General features: G+C 44.9%; 1 protein-coding gene across 1 annotated transcript in view; it reads right to left on the bottom strand.

Annotated features, from left to right (window-relative positions):
• LOC138548298 (vitamin D3 hydroxylase-associated protein-like) overlaps positions 1–21,833 on the bottom strand; it is a 428,655-nt gene that overhangs the window by 280,059 nt on the left and 126,763 nt on the right. The window contains exon 3 of the mRNA XM_069642266.1: positions 7,509–7,652. Within this exon, the coding sequence (XP_069498367.1) occupies positions 7,509–7,652 (144 nt within the window). The remainder of the gene's footprint in view (positions 1–7,508; positions 7,653–21,833) is intronic.

Here is a 21,833-nt window from a genome sequence, read left to right on the forward strand (position 1 = left end):
ACCTGAATTGCGTAGCCAAACGTGTCGTTTGAGAAGTATTCCCTGAACCAGGGATCGGCCAGCAGTTTCAGCGGCATCTAGGGAGTTCTTAACGATGCCCTGGTTTACAAGTGTTCCCTCTGATATTACAGTTAGCAGACATGACCGCAGGGGTTCAGGTGCGTCCTCTGCCTCGCTGCGCAGCTTGCTCCACTGTGCATCTGCGTAGCTAGCTAATAGGGAGTTGTTATTAGCAATTCTAGTAGAGAAGGCGGCGGAGTTCGTTATTCTCTTCCCAAGTGCGTACAGCTTCTTGCCTTCTTTGTCAGGTGGTGCTTCACTAGTGGATAGTGGTACCCCTGCTCTTTTCCTTGTGTTGGTAACTACAAGGGAGTCCGGAATAGAGTGCCCTCTGATGTATAAAGGGTCAGAGGATGAAGGGCTGAAGAGCTTTTCTATTCTAGGGTTGACCCCTCTTACTAAAGCTGGATTAGAAAGGGAAGGAGAAATTCTTCTCTTAATAGAAGCCAGGAGTGGAATAGACTGGCTAACAGGGGCTTTTTCTTTAATAACTCTTTCTACAAAGTCTATGTCTGGAAGAGCTTCCCCTGTGTCAAGCTCAAAATGCGCTGCTGCCTTGCGCAATAGTGCATTGAGGGAAGGTTGGTCATCTATGGGAGAGGAGTTCCCAATATGTGAATCCTTGAGAGGAGAAGGGTGAAAGGCATCAGGGTCTGAGTGCACTGATGGGGATTGCCACGGCTGCACTGACGGGGATTGCCAGGGCTGCGATGTAGCTGTATCCTCTTCGAAATTAGTGTAAGGATCTTCTTCGAACCCCTCTTCCTCAAGTTCTTCTTCTTGCCCACCCAAACACTCCTCATCTTCCTGAAGGTATTGCTCCTCCTCAGTGAGGTCATATACATCTGTGGAAGGGGGAACCAGCCTAGGAATCTTGACTCTAGGGTCATCCTGGGGCCATTCTCTTTGTCTTTTGTGAGTGGGTGGGTCTTGGTTTCCTAGAAACCTTTCCATTTTCTCCATGCAAGAATGGAGTCTTTCAAGGGTCTCATGGGGTACCCCTGAATAGTCTAGAGGGGGGAAATCTGTGTTTTCACCTTCGAACCGCTTCGAACGCTCCCACAACGTCGACGAGAGGTTACCGTCTCCTTCTGAAAAGCCCTCCGGTAGTTCAGAAGCGTCCTTAGATGAAAGGGGCAGTTCTTGGCTACCTTTGTGCTTTTTCGTCGCGGTATTCGACGTTTGTTTCATCGTCCGCGCACGTTTGTCTTCGGAGACAATTCTCGCTAGGCTCTCGACAAACGAGTTTGTCAGTCGAGGGCTCTGGTGTCGACGTTGTGTGCGTTGCGCGTTGTACCTCGACGGCCGCTCTATGGAGTGTTACGTCGGATGTTTTTGGGGTAGCGCCCGTGTTAGATGAAAGCCCAATCGCTGGTCACGGCTGCGTTTGCGGGTGGGGCTTGAGACCTTTACGGTCTGCGGTAGACGCCGGAGTGCCCTGCGTCCCCTTCGGCGCTGATGGATCCTTCGTTCTCGACGAAGAAGAGCCGTGGGTTGTATGTTTAGCCTTATGGGGTTTATGTGCGTCCTTGTCGCCGGGGTGTTCATCCCCATAAGCAGGGCGTGAGCCGAGCCCGTCGGGGCCGGGGACGGACGTCGAGGAGCAGGAACGCTCCTTCTGGGGGTTCATGACTTCCGTAACGGACGTCGAGTTATCGCCCTCCTCCTCACTTTCAGTAACAGCGGCAGCGGGTGAGGAAACTGACTTCGACATCGCGTAGTCCGCCCACCTTTTAACCCTTCGTTCCTTAAGGGTTCTAGGTTTCAAGAGCTTGCAGGCTGCGCAGCTGTCCTCTTTGTGATCGAGGGGCAAGCAACGATTACAGAGCTTGTGCTTATCCTTCCAAGTATATTTGCCCCTGCAGAGTGGGCAGAACTTAAAAGGTGTCCTCTCCATAGCTGAGGCAATAATAGCTGGCGATAACAACCCCAAGGGAAAGAAAGGGGAGAAAGAAAGACATTCTCAAAGAGAAGATAAAAGTTCGAACCCCCACTCTCCCTACTGTATGTTGGCCGTCGAGGCCAGGCCACGTGTTCGGCAGCGCCGAAGGATCTCCTCCGCTCTTCCTCTCCATCGAAAATCTGTTCGGCGGAGAAACAGCTTCACAGCTAACGTCGAGGGGAGGGATCGTTAATAATATATTAAGTATAACAAAGGACCGAGGTCCGTGGCAAGTATTAGCAATGTCTCTCTAGGAGCTCCGCGAAAGGCGACCAGAAACTGGGCGGAAAAAAACAATCTGAGGGACCTCGACGCGTGAGGGATTGTGGGTACAATGCACGTCACTATAGGGATAGTGTTACAGACACGCCTTGTCGACGTCCCCTTTTCGACTACGAAAAACAAAATGCAATACTCCGCAGTGACCACTGGATGTTGGACCTATGCACAGCATGTGATTCTAAGCAGATTAACAAACATCAGAAAAGTAGATATTTTGACAGGTATTTGCCTTTGTAATTCAACTTTGCGTATTCTTTATAGGGAGTATAGGTAGCCAACTCCTCATTAGTTATGGCCCAGTCATGCTGGAATTATTTCTTTTTCACATCAACTGGGTTTGTGACCAGTTGCTCTTTGGAAGACCCTATCACTACCAAAAGAATATTCAGTTCTTTCTTTAATTTGGTGATTGTATAACCTGGGGTGCGTGTTTGCTCAGTTCCCCATCCTTCATACAGTGATTGAGGGGGCGGGTTTAGCATCTTGGCATAGTCAGACAGTTTCCTCCATTTAGCTCCAGTGGCCAATGAAACAAGCCTGAACTCGTGCCTCACCACCGAGTTAGGAACAGAATTTACCAGACCTCATGTCTTGTTCCATAACATACCCTCTGTTGTGTTTAGTTTTTCACCCAGTTCATTTAAAATGATATCTAATCAATATAATATAGTTGGTTCTACTTTCATCAAGAAGAACAGGATTAGAGGTTTCAGAGAAAAAAGACACAACTGGGCGTATACCCTTTTAATTTTCGCCAAAAGCGAGGTGAATTTTGCATTAATACGTTGGATCCTGGATTGCTTGGAGATTGTATTGGAAACTTCGTACCCCAGATACGTGAGGGAGTTTACTCTCTCAAGAAATTCTTCACCTACCCACCAGAGCAGTAGATCATACTAAGAGAAGTCTGCTTGGCAGTAGGGGCAACTCGAATGTACACAGGAAGATTTACCACGCGTAGTAGAAAATCTAAGAACTGGGCTCCAGCCGTCTTTGCATATGTGCCTCCATGTACGCTATATAGTACACAGGGAGCCAAAATGAGCTAACACGCGTGGTTCCTCTACCATCAACTGAAACTACACACCCAAACTGTACTTTCCTGTGTGTAGAGGTGGTGGTATGATACTCTGACTTAATGGGGAAAAAAATGGTTTCGTGTAGAAAAGTAAGTTCCTTGGACACATCTGTCAGGTTCCATAAGTAAGCTTTATTCTATTTACATCAACATACATTAAGATGACAAGTATGAACCACTGGATCCCATGACCCGGGTAGGAGCTCTCCAACTGACATACTGTGGAACCTTCACTACAAGCATTCCTACACTCACAGCCAAACATTCTCTCAGGCACACCAACATTCTCTCATGCATTACCAAGCACCTGCATTCAGACCAAACACGATACAACAGTTTCAAACTTTTTTCTGCATGTACCCTTTTGAGTACGTTTATACGTGTCCCAGAGTTACCTTCAAACCAGAGGGTTCCCCATTCATGGAAGCTTGAATGGTAGACAGTGATAACCACTGCTCTCTCCATAAGTGCAGCCAGAACTGGGATCATCTCAGTTGAGTGCTCCCTCCTGGGCCAAAGTGCCCTTCATCTGGGACCCTCTCCAAACCTTGTAGTGTCCACAATAATCCCTTGCATTCATTTGTGCTGATCAACCCTCCTTAATGCAGGAAATGCAGGATATTATTAAAATATCTCACTACCACCTACATATGATGAAAATAATCAATCTCTCGTTAAACCTGCCACATTAAGTCCAAATAACCAGAGCAATGCTCCTTACCGATTAGAATACTATAACAATCTATGGGCATCATTACGAGGAGGGCAGTAAGATGTTAACGGTGCCGGTAAAGGTGCCAGAGCCTTCAACCCCATACCGCCTCTTTATGAGGTCCCGCGAGCAGACCAGGATGCTAACAACGGGCCCATTATTAACGGGCCCGTTGTTAGCATCATCCCCATTCCCATTGAGCCCTATGGGGGCGCAAATGGGGATATACCGGGTCCGGGTTCATTGAATTATCAATTACTGGGCCCTCCAAGGTCAGAATGGCCCGATAATTCCTCATTCAAGGAACCCAGACCCGGTACCCGGTAAGTGGATAGGCATGCCGCTAGAAGCGGAATGGTTACCTCCTTCCTCGTAATGAGGCCCTATATCTTGGTCTACCATTAATTTAGATTTATAACATTCAACGGTTAAAGAACAAAGCATGAAGAATCATGTTGATTGCTTCCTGCGTATTCTTTGGACAAGTAATAAGTAGTTGGGCTCTATACAACTTCATTTTTATTTTTTTTATTTTTTTTAAACCAGCTTTCATTACATACACATCCAACTGGAAATTAACTACTAAGATAAGACAGCCTACCGATAAAACATGGGTTACCCAGAGTTAAAGAAATACAGTCAGCTGCTGCCCCTTTTTTTCTGGCTTTATTAGGGTACCTATTTAGTTATGTCAATTGAGTATTTTTTTACCTCAAACGCCCCTTTTATATTTGCTTCCCACTAGGTTATTGGTCCTGAAGAAGGGTGATTGATCTATTGTGTGCCGAAACACAGATGCATGGCTAGCTTGACTTTGTCAGTGCGTCTGATTGGACTTTTGCAGACTCCATTATTGACTTTGACTTGTTTGACCCTATCACTGAGTTCGATCTAATTGTGGTGACCTAATCATCAATGTTTGGTTTGTTTCTTGAATTATTTTTTAGTTGTTATACTTTATTATTTATGTTTATGAATACGGCAACTATACACGTTACAATTGTATTTGGTTTGATTTTTACACATATTTAAGTAGATATGAGATGCAAATGGTGTATTTTTAACAAGGCCAAGATCGGTTTATGACTCGTGCCTGAAAAAATGTGTTGTTGGGGAAGGATTCAAATAACGGTACAAATCTTGCCAGGAATTATGTTTCATGTATTGAATGCCATAGTCATCTCTAAACGTAGGCCAACGGGAACAACCCCCTTGTAGTTTTGTATGCCTTTTCCTCGATTTCTGTGAATGTAGGGGACCTTTCCCTTCTGTATTCAAGGAAGACTCATCCCAGGGTGCAAAACGGGAGTTCACCCTTGTGATGTGATATTTTATTCATATTTTTATTTGATTTTATTGTGCTTTAATCTCTTCAATGGCTTCCAGTGGAATCAAGAATTGAGTACAAAACACTCTCTATGTCCCATTAGGCTTACTGAGGGGTTAGTTCCCCCAACATGCAGCAAACATTAACGAAGCACTGCCATTCCGGAAGCGACAAACTCAAAAACTCTGCGTCCTTTTTCGGGTTAAGAAAAAATGAAACACAGGAAAAACTTTGGACTTTGCTGGACCTGATATATGAAACAAGCTTCCTTTAGCCCTCAGAAGTGATTAATCTAATATGAAATTTTGGAGACAGCTCAAAGCATTACTATACAAGAAAGCATTTGACTTTTTGTTTTATGACGCCTGACTCTGATTCATGGACCGTTCCTTGATGGCATTGACTTCTCTTAGCTTTGACCCTGGAACTACCAGTTCAGCATGTACTATACTGAGAGACACAAGTCTGTTGGTATCTCAGCAGCAAATCCACTTAGATACCACCAAATTATTGTTACCGCCACTTGGTCTGGTGGTATTACCGCCGGATTACACGTGGCAGTTTGGCCGTGTTAGTCCCCATTGATGGAGTCCTTTTGGCAGTATTACTGCTGCCGTTAATACTGCCGGAATGAGTGCATTTTGGCAGTTAGGTGTTGAAATGACCTCCAGAATTTGGCATGTTTACTCGTTTACTCGTAGTTGGTGCGATGTGGTAATGCAGAGGCAAAAATACTGCTGCATTTTTACTGCACCGCCTATTTATAATGAGGCCAATATTCTTACAATGATTGTCATACACTTTACCTCTGTTCTTAGTGCTGATCTGTATTTTCACTAATGCTTGCTCCTATCACTTTGAACCAATATATGATATTCAGCACTTCACCCTCTGCGCAACCTGCTAGTACTTCTGATTGGTTTCCCACACTTCCAATGACTCCTGATTTTGTTCGCCATCGCCCTTTTTCACTTGGAGCACCACAAAACCATTGTATGTTAAAAAATTACCAATACGTAACTGAATAACTAAATAAATGGAGCTTGCACTTAATTGTATGCATGCAAGCATATGAGTGTGAGAGCCTATGTAGGTGTGTTTGTGACTGTGGCAATTTGTTATGTTATGTTATGTTCATTTATACCGTGCACCGCTACCACCCAGGGGCAGTTGCCAAGCAGATCTTATTTCTATGATGCTGTCTTGTCAGGCGGTATGGAAACAGCATGGAGGTCATTTCTAAGACCCCGCAAATTGCATGCAGGGGCCATGTTAGGCTTTTATTTAAAAGTAAAAAAAGATCCCTTTCATGCATTTATCATCATTTGCACCATAAAGTGTAAATAGGAGCAAACACAGGAGAACATGCCTGTCTTTTTGCATTCCAAATGGCTTAGCTACTGCCTGCCATGTATGCATGGCAGGCAGCCTTTATAATGGATTCTTATGGAATCTGCCAGCTTTACGCAGGAGTAAAAAACAGTCTGTTTCCAATGCATTACCGCCGGCATGAAAATTGGCTTGTGGTACTGCGTGCAGATCTGTATGGTAGAGTGGGTGGTGGTGGCGTAAGTGATAATAAAACACCAGGTACCTCATTACGAGGATGCTGGTAGGCCGCTGATACTAGCGGCGGACTACTGACAACCTTGCCTTACCGTTTCTGCCACCTGAGATCGTGGTGCTATGGGGAAATTATACAGGCGGCGGAGGAACGGTAAGTTCCCATTCCAGTGACTCCATGGGAATGGGAACCCTGAAGCACCGGTGCTTCAGTGAAATATCTGCCGGTGGGTGGCCTGAACTACCTGCAGGTCAGGCCTGGCGGTAGTTCACAGCCCCTACCTGCAGACTCAGAGTGAGCCGGACGGTTCAAGGTGCCGTTAACGTTCTTTCCTTATTTCCGGCCCGGAACACTCATAATGAGGGCGCATGACTCTGCTCCACCAGAAAAGAGTGCTTCGTACACATTCTTTTCGCACTCTGAAAATGGCTCCCCGAGGTTTGCAAACACAATAAAAGAGGCGTATCTGAGGGATGAGCGCATCACATTATTAGGACAGCTGCACTTTAAATTGATTACGGTCCCCGGGAAGGTGTGACCTACCTTATTTCCAAAGTGCTCCTTGATACTGACGGGAATTCCATAAAGCAAACCCTTAACGTCTTGCCTTTTCAATTCCTGCAGCTGAGCTTCACATTCTGGTAGAAAATCTGTTAAGCAGTTGGTCACCTTGTTCACTTCCAACGCCTGTGAAGAAGACAAGCACGCTGTTAGGAGATATACCCAGTAATACGCGCCAACACAGCATCAGCTGCACCATCCAACAGCAGACCACGTTGCGATCATTTCCCTGAAGAGGTTGAAGTTAGCGTGAACTAACGGGACCGAGTTCCACTACAATATCCTTGTGTGATTAAAGGTTATGCTACTTTGTACAACCATCTTTATAGTTCTGGGGCTTTTCTTTTTGCAACTGAAGCAAGCCTCTTTATTTGCCCTGATAGGCTCTTTGAATCTAATCACTTCACTTGGCTCCCATTGAGTTACTAAGCAAAACAACAATGTGTACAAGCAGTAGAGTGCTGCTTTCTGGCCCTTATGTGGGCGTGGTTAGGACTGGATAGAGGTTTCCCTGCTTAAAGATGCACACTTTGTGAAGTACTGTATGCAATATACAAGTGTAAAAGCACATATTCATCTCATTGCGTCTCATTACAACCCCGGTGGTAGCCGTGCCGGTAAAAACGGCAGACTGCCACCGAAGTTGTGTTTTTTCCGGCGCCTGGCTTTAGGGAACCACTGGGGCATTACAGCCGTACATTACGGCGGTCCGTGAAGCCAGGAGTGGGAAAAAGTTACTCCCCATTCCTATTCGAGTCCCATGGGGAGGACGGAAGTACCGGCACTGTGTGCAACAGTGCCGGTGCTTCCGTCAAAGTCAGTGGGCGGCGGCCGTCCTGCCTGCCAGTCCTGACCTGGCGGGCGGGGCGGCAGCCGCCCACGGAACTTGGAAGTGTGCTGGTCTGGTAACAAAATTGCCAGAACGCTTACCGGCACGTTGTTACCGGACCAGCAAACTCACAATAAGGCCCATTGTGCTTCTATTTATTCTTCGTAAAAGCTATGGCAGACCAATGATGGCCTAAACAGGAAAGCTAATGTCATGTGTCCTTGAATCTGATGGTATTGATGTTAGCCCCTTTATATTTTATGCTTACTTAAAAGACGCTACAATTATTATGTCTTTCTCTCCCACTTGAAATTAATTTTACGGAAACATAATAGACAATATGACACTAGATTTTTTTTTTAACACAACTAGAAACTGAAATAGTGTGGGTACTATTGTACAATGATATTAATATCACATACGGGTTGAAAATAAAAGTAACATACACAGTTAAAAAAATAATTTGTTATCGGGAATTCAACTTACAAAATCGTTAATTTGGGCTGCGTTATTTTATTTTCGCTATTTGAACATAACACCACATGGAGGCTGGGAGAGACCAGGTGGCTGGGTCTGCCTGTGGTTCTGCCTGTGGTTTTACCCATGACCGGCTAGAATGTAGAACTGAATTCAAGCTAAAAGACTAGAGTTTAACAGGGAAAAGACTGATAATCCCCTGAAAGGAATGACAGGCAAATAATGTCATGTTTCATTGACTTGAAGCACTTGTTACCGAAGTAAAAAAACCTAGGAGTGGGTACTTAACAAAATGTTAGGAAATGGAGTCCACCGCAAGCAGAACAAGGTATCAGCAGAGACCGGCAAGGCATTGCTGCCCCATCAACTAAAATCTCTGGTTAGTGGGACAGCCTTGTCTTGGTTGGATTGAGCGGCCTGCACTGGGCAGAGCTTTCTGTGGGGTACTGCCTGCTTTTCTGCATTCGCACACAACACATTGACATAGAGCAGCATCAAAGTATGCAATCCGTCTTTGTTTTAGCAAGGGGATTACAAAGGAACGTTTGACTTGTTTGTTTGTGTGTTTATTGATTTGTAATGCGCGCCGAACCCGTAGATATCTGGGTGCAGAAATTCACAAGAAAGCAAGTATACGTTAGGCTTATGTTACAGACAGCAATAAAGGTGACAAGATACAGAAATTGACAAATCCTGGATACATAGTGACTTACCTTCTTAGATGCGGGTGGAGCCTCACACTGAGGCTGGTTGATTTGTGTCATCACTCTTTATCCTCCAGGCCAGAGCAGGATCCACTGAGGGGGCAGGAGATATGGTATGGAGGGGGTATCTATTCATGCAGGCCCCTGCTTCGCCAGTGGCTTTGTAGTCACTCTAGCTGCGTGATATGAGATTGGGGATGGGATGGGGATGGTCTCACCGTGACCCAGTTCCTAACTGCCACACACAGATGAAGGCAGAGTAATTTGGGAGGACCCTGCGGATGCATGTGATTTCCTAGAAAATATTTTACCTAATGGAGATTTCACCGAATCCATTTCATTGAAAAACTAAATGAAAAAGTGTACTTGTTATTTGTTCATGCGGGGGGCGATCCTCTGCATCCCCTTCTCTGTTGGGTGTCCTGACCCACGTTTGGACTATTATGCTGCAACATTTGGTGCTGTGGGCTTAGGAAATCCAAGATGGCCAAAAAGCCCACATTGCACCAGAATCCAGGAAAACCGCGCAGTTTTGGCGCACACCAAAATGGTCACCTAACCTGCCACCCACCAGTGCGAGCGTGGTGGGCCAGAAGCGCCATGAGTGAAACGTGGTGCCAAAGGATAAACAGCAGTGCCTGTTAGATCAAAAAGCGCTTTGAAATCACCTTTGTTTCTCTGTAATGCAAGCTAAAAATGCCTATTTTAAACATTGCAAGATATTCAAAAATCTTAATGAACCCCCACAGACATTTGGCAGGAGGTAGACTTGTGTGCATACAAAATCTGGAAAGAGAAAGAGCCTAAAATAATGTTCATAATGAAACTGGCTGATCTGTGGATGTCAGCAGCCTAAGTTAAATTGGACCGAAAGACACTAAAATCTAAATGTTTAAAATAAATTAGTGACCTACTGTTGAGTGTCACATAGTTTGCAACTGTTAAATGTCATAGTTTTGAACTTAGAATCAGCGTTCTAGCTGCATGTGTAATAATTGTAAGTTTGATTTGGATGAAGAAAAACTGGGAACAAAAGTAACATTTAGCTGAAGCCTGGCTTGAAGAGAGTGAATTCTGCCCGGCAACTACCCCCGACAGCAGTTGAAACTTGCTCAGCCACTCTTCCCAGGCCTGGCTGCATTCTGCTGTCCCCACCAAAAGGAGATGACACCTCCCTGATTGAATCAGGGGAGGAGCACCTAGGACTGGAGGGAAACAGAACAATGAGCCTTCCTTGGCTCAGGCAAATGTTAAATTAGGGGGGGTCCTAAATGGCTTCCTCTTGAGAGAAACGGGGAGGGGCAGTGCCTCTGTGAGCAACTTCAGTTGGAGGAAGTGGACAAACCAGAAATTCCACCATGTGCTTTGGGAAACCACACCCCTCTGGGCCAGAGCATAATTTTAAAAAGATGGATAATTCACAGTACGGACTTGTCACAATTATATAATTAATATCATTATTCTTGTGATTTTTCTGTGCACATTTTAAGAGGTGTTAGGACTCTGTACCATGTTCTGAGGCAAAACCCCATGAATTATGGAGATTGCAGACACGGAGTTCACGCTAGAAAAATGAAAATTTACTGGAATATGTGTAGAAAGGCGGTGTACATCTGTGTAATTTTTGGTAAAAATCCAATATTGGTAAACCAACTAAAAATGAAAATAAGTTGCCATTTTTGAACCCTGGCTCTTAGAAACATCAGAGTTGGAACAGAAACCTACCCAAAGTAATATATGATATGTACATGTAATGTCAACCACTTGTGTATTTGGGAAATATGTTTAGTTATGAAAATGATTTTCTAAGGTAAAAGCGAAGGGGAGTGTTCTTTCTTTGGAGCCATAAACATGACACCTGATGACATAGGATGACTCACTGCTCCCTTCTCAAATCAGGTCAAAGAGAAATCCTTGACCTATCAAATCATGAGTGGGTTGGACATAGAAAGTTAGCATCCACACCCATTTTCAAAAGACATAAAAAGAGCCACTGGAAGCCGGACAGGGACATTCATTTTCTAACCTTCAACTGAATTCCTGCGCAGCACGCTGACGGAGAACTCCAGAAACCAGAACTCCAGCGATCCAGACTAACTCCAGAACAAAAACTCCAAAGTGCTGAACTCTTCAGCAGGCCTCAAAATCTTTTACAAACTATTCAACCGCCGGGCTGTGCGGTTTGCTGCTTGCTAAGAGTCCTGTGTATCCAGAACAGAACCAGTACCCAGGAAGCAGTGCAGTATCCAGAATCCACTTGATCCAGACCAGCAGAAACAGAGACCCAGACTAGACCACTGTGAACAGAACCGGTGCCTGATTGACCCGCCGAGCAGAGAGAACCGCAGCTAAACTTGTTGACCAGATCTGTGACGAGGCCATTCCTTTCAAATTTATAGTGTGAGTACCCATCTACAACTGTGCAGAACCCATCTCTTAGCTTAAAATAATCTGATTCAAAACATTTGAACCTGTTTAGAACTGCATCATAAGAAATCGTGTGTTCCTCCTGTTGATTCAAACCTTGTATTGTAAAGCTAAAATTCCCAGCTTTCCAACAAGCTCTAAACCGACTTGCTACTCCTTATAGCGCCTCCGTAATTGCGCTCGACGCACTCAAGAAAAAGTGCCGCGATTTGACATTTTGCTTCATTTCAACCACGTGTAGAAAGATCTGTCCTTTGCTTCCATTACTGAAATCTGTTTTCAACCTGATAACCCCTCATTGATCATTGTTAGTGTGGACCTGAACTGATTTAAAGTATCTCTCACTCACCCTGAACCTCTAGAGGGAATTAAAATCAATTTTAGCATATTTCTCTCCCTTGCAAATCACCTGAAAGTCTTTCGCCTGTGTTTCAAAATCATCCCTGGTGCTATAAGCTTGCTAGGGGGGAACTGAATTCGTATTGTACTGTGATTGTATTCCTGAAGACTGTGGGCCTCATTACACGGTAGGCGGTGAGCCATGGTGCTATTAGCGCCATGGCTCATGCCGGTAAAATATCGGCACCGCCTTGGCGGAAAGGGGATTTACCGCCCCATTCCAAGGTTGGAGGGGCGGTAAATCCCCTTTCCGTCATTGCCCTTCCCCATTCCCATTTCTGCCCCATAGGGCTCTATGGAAATGGGGAAGGCGCTAATTACGCCACCGAAATTTTGCGGTGCCGTAATTAGCTACGAGGTCCCTTAGCGGGTTGGATTTTAACGCCTGCAAGAAGCAGGCGTTAAATCCTCCAACCCGCAAAGGGACCTCGTAGTACGGCGGTAAGGGTTAACGGTCACCGTTGCCATTAACGGTGACCATTAACCCTTACCGCCGTCCGTGTAATGAGGCCCTGTGTGTGTTACTTCCATCTCCTTACATTGCATAGGGAGGGGAGTGAATTGTCAGAGAAAAAGTGATCATATTATCTTTTGCTGAAATCATATCAAGTTTATTTCTGTACTGCCTTTTATTCATCTTTGCATCTCCTTGTACCATATAAAGCATTCTCAGCTACCTTATCCTCTATACTACTCCTAAGTAATTAAACCAGTGTACTAGTATAACATCATCCATTGTTGATCACTGTCATATTTCTAAGTGTGATATCAAATATTAATTTATTATAAAAGTGTGATATATATCTATTGTTTAATTTTTCAAATAAACCTTTTTAATTTGCAAAACAAACCTACTTCTTGGCTCAGTGCGGTCAGGGGCATTCTAAGAGAGGGGCGTTATACAAGGGTTCATCATCCAGATTATAACTTGTCATTAAAGTATATAAATAAGGGCTTCCCTTGAGCAATCCCAGACAAGGCACTGACTTAGTGGGAATGCTTGATTGGAGTCATTAACATCTCGCCCCTTCCTACCCTAACTTATACCCATACCCCACACCCCACCTATTATGCTTTGCACATATACCACTTCACCTACCATTTTCAGTGAAATAAATTTGGTGAAATCTCATTAGGTAAAATGGTATTCGGTGAAATCTAGGGTAATGGTAACCTTAAGTGACTTTCCTTCGCGGCCACCAAATGCCTCACCTCCTGTTGCTCACATACATTCCTTGTCCTCTCTCTGGTTCCTCCACAGCCAACAGGTAGATTCCAAGAGGCTTAGGGAGATACCATGCAGGGGACACCCACGTTACATAGCTGAGGGGCCGGCCTCCCTACCAGTCTTGCTTGTTGTGTCAACAGCCAGCATTGCGTTTATGCTGGGTACAAGGGTAGTGGGGAAGATGAGATCAGAGTTGAGATGGGGGAAGTGCACCCACCAAGCACACCTTCATTGAAGGAGTTGTATTACCATACCAACCAGACAGGGCAATATACTGAACAAAGGATTAAAATCAGGTTCATGATTCTGGCCAACGCATCCCCAATGGCTGAAGACATGTGTCTGCTACTTACTTTAGGTATGCCTAAAATGAAATACAAGAGGAACACTTTAAGAAAAGATACATGACAGGGTTTGGAATTTCCCTGTCATGCAATGTATGTCCGTCTGCACCTGTTCGAAATGGGCGCAGGATGATTAATTGGCTTTCTGTGCATTTTAAAACACATTCTTTTACCCCTTTGAATGCCCGATATCCACAGGGGTAAATGAGGGCATTTCATTGTGGGCATATATCAAGATAAGGAGCAGATTATGCTGCCCTATTGCTGCAGTCACATGCTTATGTGGATGCTGTATCCTTGAGAGCTACTTATCTTTGGCTGAAAAAGTCATGCATAAAGAAAAGCTGCACTATACAATAAAGACACTGATCTCTTATGGACACCTACCCGGCCGGGAATCCCTCCGTCGGGATTCCACGGCCTTTGTCCCTGGCGGGGGGCATGGCAGCCCCTCAGCCAATGAGGAGGCTTGAAGCGGGACCATCCACGCTCCAAGCCTCCCCGCGGCTGAGAGGCTGCCTTCACCCCCCGCCAGGGACTCAGGTAGGTGTTTTTTTTTTTCTTCCCTTCCCTCCCCTCCCTCCCACCCGCAGCCCCAACTTACCTTCTTGATCCTGCGTCCCCGGCGGGGTACGAGGGAAGCCTCCAGCCGTGTGGAGACTCAGAGCGGGGCCATCCCCGCTCTGCACCTCCACATGGCTGGGGGCTTCCCTAGTCCCCCACCGGGGATGCAGGTACTTTTTTTTTTTTTCTTTTTCCCCCATCCCACTCCCGCCCTCCTAACCCCACTTACTTTTTTTTAATCCTTTTTAGGCAGCGGACGCGCGGGAACACTTGTGTTCCCAGCGCGTCCGCTCCCGATGGCCACCATGGAAAGGGGTCTATTGCTTAAATAAAATTATGCTGATACCCATGTTGCTGAAAGGTAGGCCTACAAACGGAACCCACTTTCATAAAAAAGCTCCGTGCTGCACCAGACTCCCGATTATTGCAGCACCTTCTTTTCAGTGGCATATGGCAAGTTCAAAGGTTCCATGTGCATTCCTGACAGCTGCAATGAACCAAAGTCAATGCAGCCAGAGGTGGCATTTCAACTTCTGAACCTCTATATTTAAAATGTAATTACTGTAGCCTTAGCCTGGTGACAGGGTAATGTCTTGTCTAAGAATAAGCCATACTCAGTTATGGCATGGTGACGGTGGCTGATAATTGCACACCGCACCAATTTGATATCATACAAGTGCAAACCTTGTTAGCCCAGGTCTACGATGTCAGGGCTGATGTACAGTCATTGCTAGCCTAGCTGTCTCCACTGCTCCCAGTGAGACAATAGACAGGATGCTGCCTTCCTTTGATTCCCTGGGTACACTTTCCCTCACACACATGAGTTCCGACCAAAAGATATCCTGTGAACACTGCTTCAAAGAGGTGTCTACATGACAAAGGCCAGGGTCATACCAGGGTGCTGCATTCCTGGTATGCCTTTTACGTGGGCAAGCATAGGAATGGGGAGGGATTAGACTAGCTTGAGATGGAAAGATGGACCTGAGAAAGGGTTCCACCCTCTTCTGTTGGGGCTCTCTTTCTTCATGTCTCTTACATTTCCTGCAGGATAAGGCACTCTGGGTCACTTGTGACAGTAAAAGGGATTGGACTCCTTACAGGATTGCTTTTGTCTAATCCGCTTTGCCATTTTTCCTTTATAAAGAAGGCATCTTCTACTCCTTTCTTGATTCCTTCCTGGACACCAACAAGAAAACATCTCTAGATTCCTGTTGGGAGTGCATTCCATTCCAAAATCCTCTGCCACATAGGTGAAGACAGGTGCTACCAAGGCAGAGGATGCTCTGCTCCCTACCCACCCCCAGGGCAAATTGGGGGTGAACTCTGGGGCAATGAAGACCCTGACAATGGAGGTGTAGGAACCCTTGAAGGCGCATTCCAAGCCCCCTGGAGTAGAGTACGAGTGCATCAGAAACACTCACCTTGTCAAAGAGCCCCTGTATTGGGATGCACAGCATCATGAAGAAAAACTAAAGCAGCTTGGAATCCTGTCTAACCACTTTGAGCCGCAGTTGACCATGTTCAATGCCTTCAAACCATTGCAGTACTTGTGCTGCTGCTTTTGGCACTATTGCCTATTTAAACGGCTGCTTGAATCTTCAAACTGGTTCAATCGCACCAGCACGCCTCATTGCCATCTGAACCCAGACAATAGATCGCTGCTGTGCAAGCCTTCGATGCACAGGTTCTTCAAGCACTGCATTCAACCAACAGGACCTTGTTTTGACCCAACTTAAACACCAATTCAAATCACCTGAAGTCATTGTGTCACCTTCCAAATCGACACATCCGAACCTGGTGGGCACATCGAACTACATCGATCGCTGACGTGTGTGGTACATATCCCTCCTTGATGCCGATGTGTTGCTTGAATCACGGTGAATCTACCGCTATTGTGCTCCGTTCAACCACAATGTAAGCACTGAGAAGCCTCACTTGACGCTCTTGCACCACCCAAGACCAAGAACAAGGCACTGTTAAGAGGCCCTGTCCCCCTGGTCCACTTTTGGGGCCATTGTGACTTACAAGCCCTTTCTCAATCCTTTCCTTGAAAGACATATCCTTGAACAGTGTTGCTGCTGCAGTTGATTGCCTGATCATCCATGCTCGAGTACAGAGAATGGTACTTTATACTAGTTGTACATTCCACAAGGGTGGGTTTTTGTTGATTTGCTTCTTGATTGTTTAATGAAAAATGCATACATTTGAATAGAACTTTAATTGGGCTTTCTTTTATTTTGTCTGTACTATTGCTGTTTGTGTTCCTTCTGTTATCACCTCACACCCCGCCTGGGACTATAGACTGCCCTGTGCCTATGTTACCACAAAAGACGAAGGAGGCATACCTTTCGGACTGTGGATGTTTTATCTGAATGATTTGGATCACTGCTGGTTCAGGGGTAGTGTGGCAGTTTAGCCACTACTCATCCCTGTACTCCTGCAGAACAGTAGTTATTTTGTCACAATCGCCTTCCAAAATGAGACTGCTTACCTCTTGAGACAAGCACAGATCGCTGTCCTTTGCAGAGTAAAACCGTAAAAGAGAAGTTACAAGACCCCTTATTACTTTTCAGTAATTAAAAGCTGCTCGCCTCCCATATATATTTGTGTGGAAGTCCTGTCTGCATGTGTATGTCTACTTCAGAGCAGCTGCGTGCTACCCTTCCTCCATTGAAGACTCTATCATTGCATAAGAAAGACAGTGATGACGAAGCCCAACGGGGGAAATAACATTTCACAGGCACTTGTCTATGTTTGCTTGACTTTTCACATGGGGCAGGGGTCATCCCCGAAATGCACGTGCAAAGTCCTACACAAGATCTGCAACAGCACGCCTTGATGAAATAGCAGTTTCTAGCTCTCAGCTGCCAGTGCTTGGAAATGGAGTCAGTGATTAGCCGATGCAGCTGTCATACTCTATTACAGGCGTTCTTGACTATGCCTTGAATCCTCTAACTGTGGTCGTAATGTCAACCCAGTTCTATATTCACGGGCAGCATTTCCAAATGAAAGGCTGCTCATGTGCAGGTGGAGTCTCTGGTCTAGGGTTCCTTTGGGGAAAGGTGGTAGTTATTACGGGGTAAGAAAAACTTGATGGATGGAAAAGCTCCGCTAGCACTAGGGATTCGGGTTTGGGTTGTTTTACCGAAGTAGAAAGAATCGCGGCAGAATTGACTGTAGTCGATTTAGCTTCAATTCTATTGCGGCGTCAGTTCCGTCCCTCTAACGTGGGTCAGATCTGATGCTGCAGGGTCCTTTTTTCCTTTTTTTTTTGCCCCCTCTTCGAATGTCAATGAAGCAGAGGACACCCCGGCTACTCCCGAAACCCATAATACCGAACATGGGGCGCAGGGCGCACCCCCAGAACACCCACGCCTCATGTTCACTATTTTGGGCTTCAAATAAATGGTATTGGCCGAATTCGGTCAAATGCTCGATACATGGATCTTTTTCCAGTTAATGTAGGTAAACCCAGGGAATCATCATGCTAGCATTCCATTTCGTTAATTGTTTCTCATCTGTCTAAGCCTTAACCGAAGGAAATCAGGCATATTTCATATCGTTCTTTGCCTGGTCCCCAGACGGTGCAGTGCAGACAGAACTTCTAGACTCTGTCCTCCCCGGTTAATTAATAAATTAACTTAACACCGGAGACCAGTCTATAAGCGCAGGACCAAATTCGAACCTGCGTGGCTCAGCGTTGTTTTGCTTCCAAAAGAAACACATTACCCCTGAGCTATCCCCCCGGCCTGGATAAGCACAGCAGTAACCACAGGCGCGTTGCAGTCTTATTCAATTGCATCAGTGAGGGACAACTTAAATAGCTTAGCACAGCGGCTTTGGGCGCCATGCCTGAGGAATTATCTTCCCCATTAAGGGTGAGTGACTTCGAAAATAAAACGAGCATTGGCAATGCCACCAATTTGGGATTTTGTGTAGGCATGGCAAAGCCACTTGCCAGGAACAAGTGTAGTAGTATTAACTACCCATATTTGGCAGCAGCAGCAAAATGGTGCGAGTATCTGGGCTTCTAATAGCAGTGCCTGGCCAAAGCTTAAAACGTATGCACAAGCCAAAAATGTTGGCTTTGCTAATTTCTGCTTTAACCAGGACATCAGTGGCTTTGCCAATGCTTGTTTTTAACAGGACTTCAGTGAAGGACACGCAGAGTGTGTATAAATTGAGGGCTGAAGGCAGGCTTGGTAGCATGTTTACAACTGCAATTAAGTCATGAACTCTCAGAAAACCGCTTTAAACAAACACTGGCAGGTACTTCAAGTGCAAAGTTTGATAGTAAGGCAAGATTAAAGCGAGCTCAAAGAGTTCCCATGAGGAGGTGTTTTGTGTGGGCAGAGGCAGGAGGTAAGAGTGAGCACAGCCATAGGGATTAGCATGGCCATGGGTGGGCACCCACAGACCCTGTGCCGCTCCTCATATGTCCTTCCTCCCTATATGAAATCCAATGCAATAGTTTCGGCTTACAGGTCCAGTAGCCCAAACTAAAAAGGGTGCTGGGATTCTCGCGCAATGATTGTGAGCGACTCCGGTGGGAAGCGTTCCATTCCATCATTTCTTAGGTCGTCTGCATGGGTTGCAGGCAGCACAACAGGAATCACAGAGGTATTTATAATATCCCAAGTGCAGTGGGTGGGGAGAAAACATGGATGGGGCAACAATATGGAAGTAAAGGATACATTTGGGGTTTTTCTTTTACATTGAGTTGCCTAAAGAGTGGGTCCCGGTTAGGAATTAAACATGGAAATGAGGACAAGGGGTTAGCGCAAGAGTTTGAAAAGGTCTGTGAATATATTTATTTATTTGAATTTTTGTATACCACGCCATCACTGGCAAATGAACATTTCTTTGAAATAAGTACGAATTGCGGGTTACTTCACACTCCTGGGGTGTGTCATTGGAGTTTTAAACGTGTAAACCATGACATGCATGACTTGTAACATATAACTTCATGGACGCAACACATGTTTCGTGCTCATGCCATGCTTTCTACACTAGTGTATGCCAGTTCCATCCTGATGATGCTAAATGTGCAAATACAGTTTGGAACACGTATTGCATAAAGTGAACATGCACTTGCTTCGGAATGCCAAATACTAATTTCCGCAGATGCACGGATATTGTACGCAAGAGGAATGTGCAATGAGCATGTGTCATTTTAACTTAGACACACTCATTTCATATTTTTAATGACCAGCATAAAACATATGCTTGCTTAAATTACGTCCGTAATTACATAACATTACAAATACATCAACTATAAATCTCACTTTTTGTCTGGAAGAAAAGTTTTCTAAGTCCCCGGAGGCATAAAATCAGGGTCGTTTTGCAAATTCCAGAGTGTAAAACTGAGGAGTAAAATGTATTTATTTTATATGTTTTATTTATTTATTTAAATTCTTATAAGGCGTTGCATGCCGCAGGCCTCAGAGCGATACAAGAGAAGAATGAGAGAGATACCATAGAAAATGTAGTTAAAATCTATTTGGCTAGATTGAAGAACAAAGTCTTCACATGTATCTCACAGACAGAAATTGATTGAGATGTTTTGATGTTCATAACCAGTTCCATTCAAGTGAGGCATTAAGCTCAAAACTGCAATCACCAAAACCAAGGTGTAAGCGGTTTACGCCTCACTTTTACACACCAGGGGATTTTCATTTTATTTGAATGAGGAGCAGGGACAGAGAAGGCCATGTACATGGCTGCTGTGTATTCTTCCTCCTCCTTCAAATATCACATGAGATTTTCATGCTGTCGCCAAAAAAATTGGAGCTCATGTTCGTCCCAGGCATAAAGTGTACAAAGGGACCCGTTACATTTGCACTTATGTGAAATCAGGCGTCCTCCCTGCAATTCTTATCATTTGCAGTACGAAGTGGGAACGGTAGGTGGAAAAAGCAGGCAAAATTGCTTGCATGTCTTCCTATTAGACTTCACATTGTAAATGCATGGCAAGCAGTGTTTACAAGGGATTCCTATGGAATCTGCCTCCTTTTTGCAGGAACGCTGAGTATTTACACAAGCAGGAAAATATCATGCTGGTGTAAATTCCAGTGCATTTGTATGGAGGGGAGGATGGGAATGGCCGAAATGGTCATTTCATTCCTCCGTACAAATGAATGGGAATATGGCACGGAGTAAACATCATATGTAAAGATTTTTACAAATTAATTGTTTCCTATGAAACCAGCCTGCAATTAGCACCTGCTAAAATCAAGGGGATTCCATGGGAATCCATTGTAAATGGCACCTGCAAAGCCTAATTTTCAGACCCCGTTTTACTTACTTTACAAAAGAAGATTCAAATACAAGAGTAAAGGGGATTTTGCATGTTTCTACCCTTTTGTTTTCCACTCTGTTTTGTACATTTGAAGAATTGCGTGCAAGGACCCAATAGTACGAAAGTTCTAACGTTTGTATTTTCCTGCATGTAATTAAAACTATTCAAAAAATGAGGCCCAGGGTCGATTTTACATCTTCGGTGTGCACTTTATATTCAAATTGTGTAAATGCTGCCTGCCACTTACGCATGGTATGCAACATTTTGGCAGGTATCATTATATTTGTATCCCTATGGAATCCTCTTGCATTCGGTAACTGTAAAAAGCAGGCGGATTCCATAGGAGTCCTGTGCATTAGCGCCAGCATGAAAGTATCATGCTAGCACCAATGCATTCAGATTTGTATGGTGGAGGAGAAGGGTGTGTTTGAAATGGTGATTTCTTGTATTCTGAGCCCCAGCTCGACCTGCAAATGCCCTGGTCTGTCTTCTTTTTATTTCTCGTTTTTGCACCTTGTAGAACAAATGATAAATATTGCACAGTGGAGACCTCTTTGCACTTGAGTGCAAATGTTATACAGTCCCCCAAGAAGCCCCGGAAAATGACTTCCCTTGTAGCCTCATCCCTTTTTCAAAGTGAACTTTGTACACCACTGGGTGGTTTGTTTTTTAGCAAATGTACGGCCCCGGGGTGACTTTCTGCTGAAATATTCTCGGTTATGATGCAACCTGAACATGACCCCACTGTATTTGTACTAAGGCCTCTAGGCGCAACCCTTGTTTAGAGTGATCTTTGTGCAGTCCCGGTTGTTTGTGTGTCGCTGCTTGGCAAAGTGTTAGCCTCAGGGTGCTTCTGCTCGACCATATGATCTGTGATCTCAGCAAAAACCCGGCCCCTATGCAGTTCGAAAATTCAACAGAGAAGACTGATTATTCACAGCTCAGTTAGCTACAGGCTTTCTTTGAGCCCCTCATCAGCAAACACTCTTTAAACCTGTGCAAAGTTCAAAACAACTAAAGGGGAAGGGTGTCTGGGC

The sequence above is a fragment of the Ambystoma mexicanum genome, chromosome 1q, assembly GCF_040938575.1.
Source record: "Ambystoma mexicanum isolate Mex_15411 chromosome 1q, UKY_AmexF1_1, whole genome shotgun sequence".
Lineage (NCBI taxonomy): Eukaryota > Metazoa > Chordata > Amphibia > Caudata > Ambystomatidae > Ambystoma > Ambystoma mexicanum.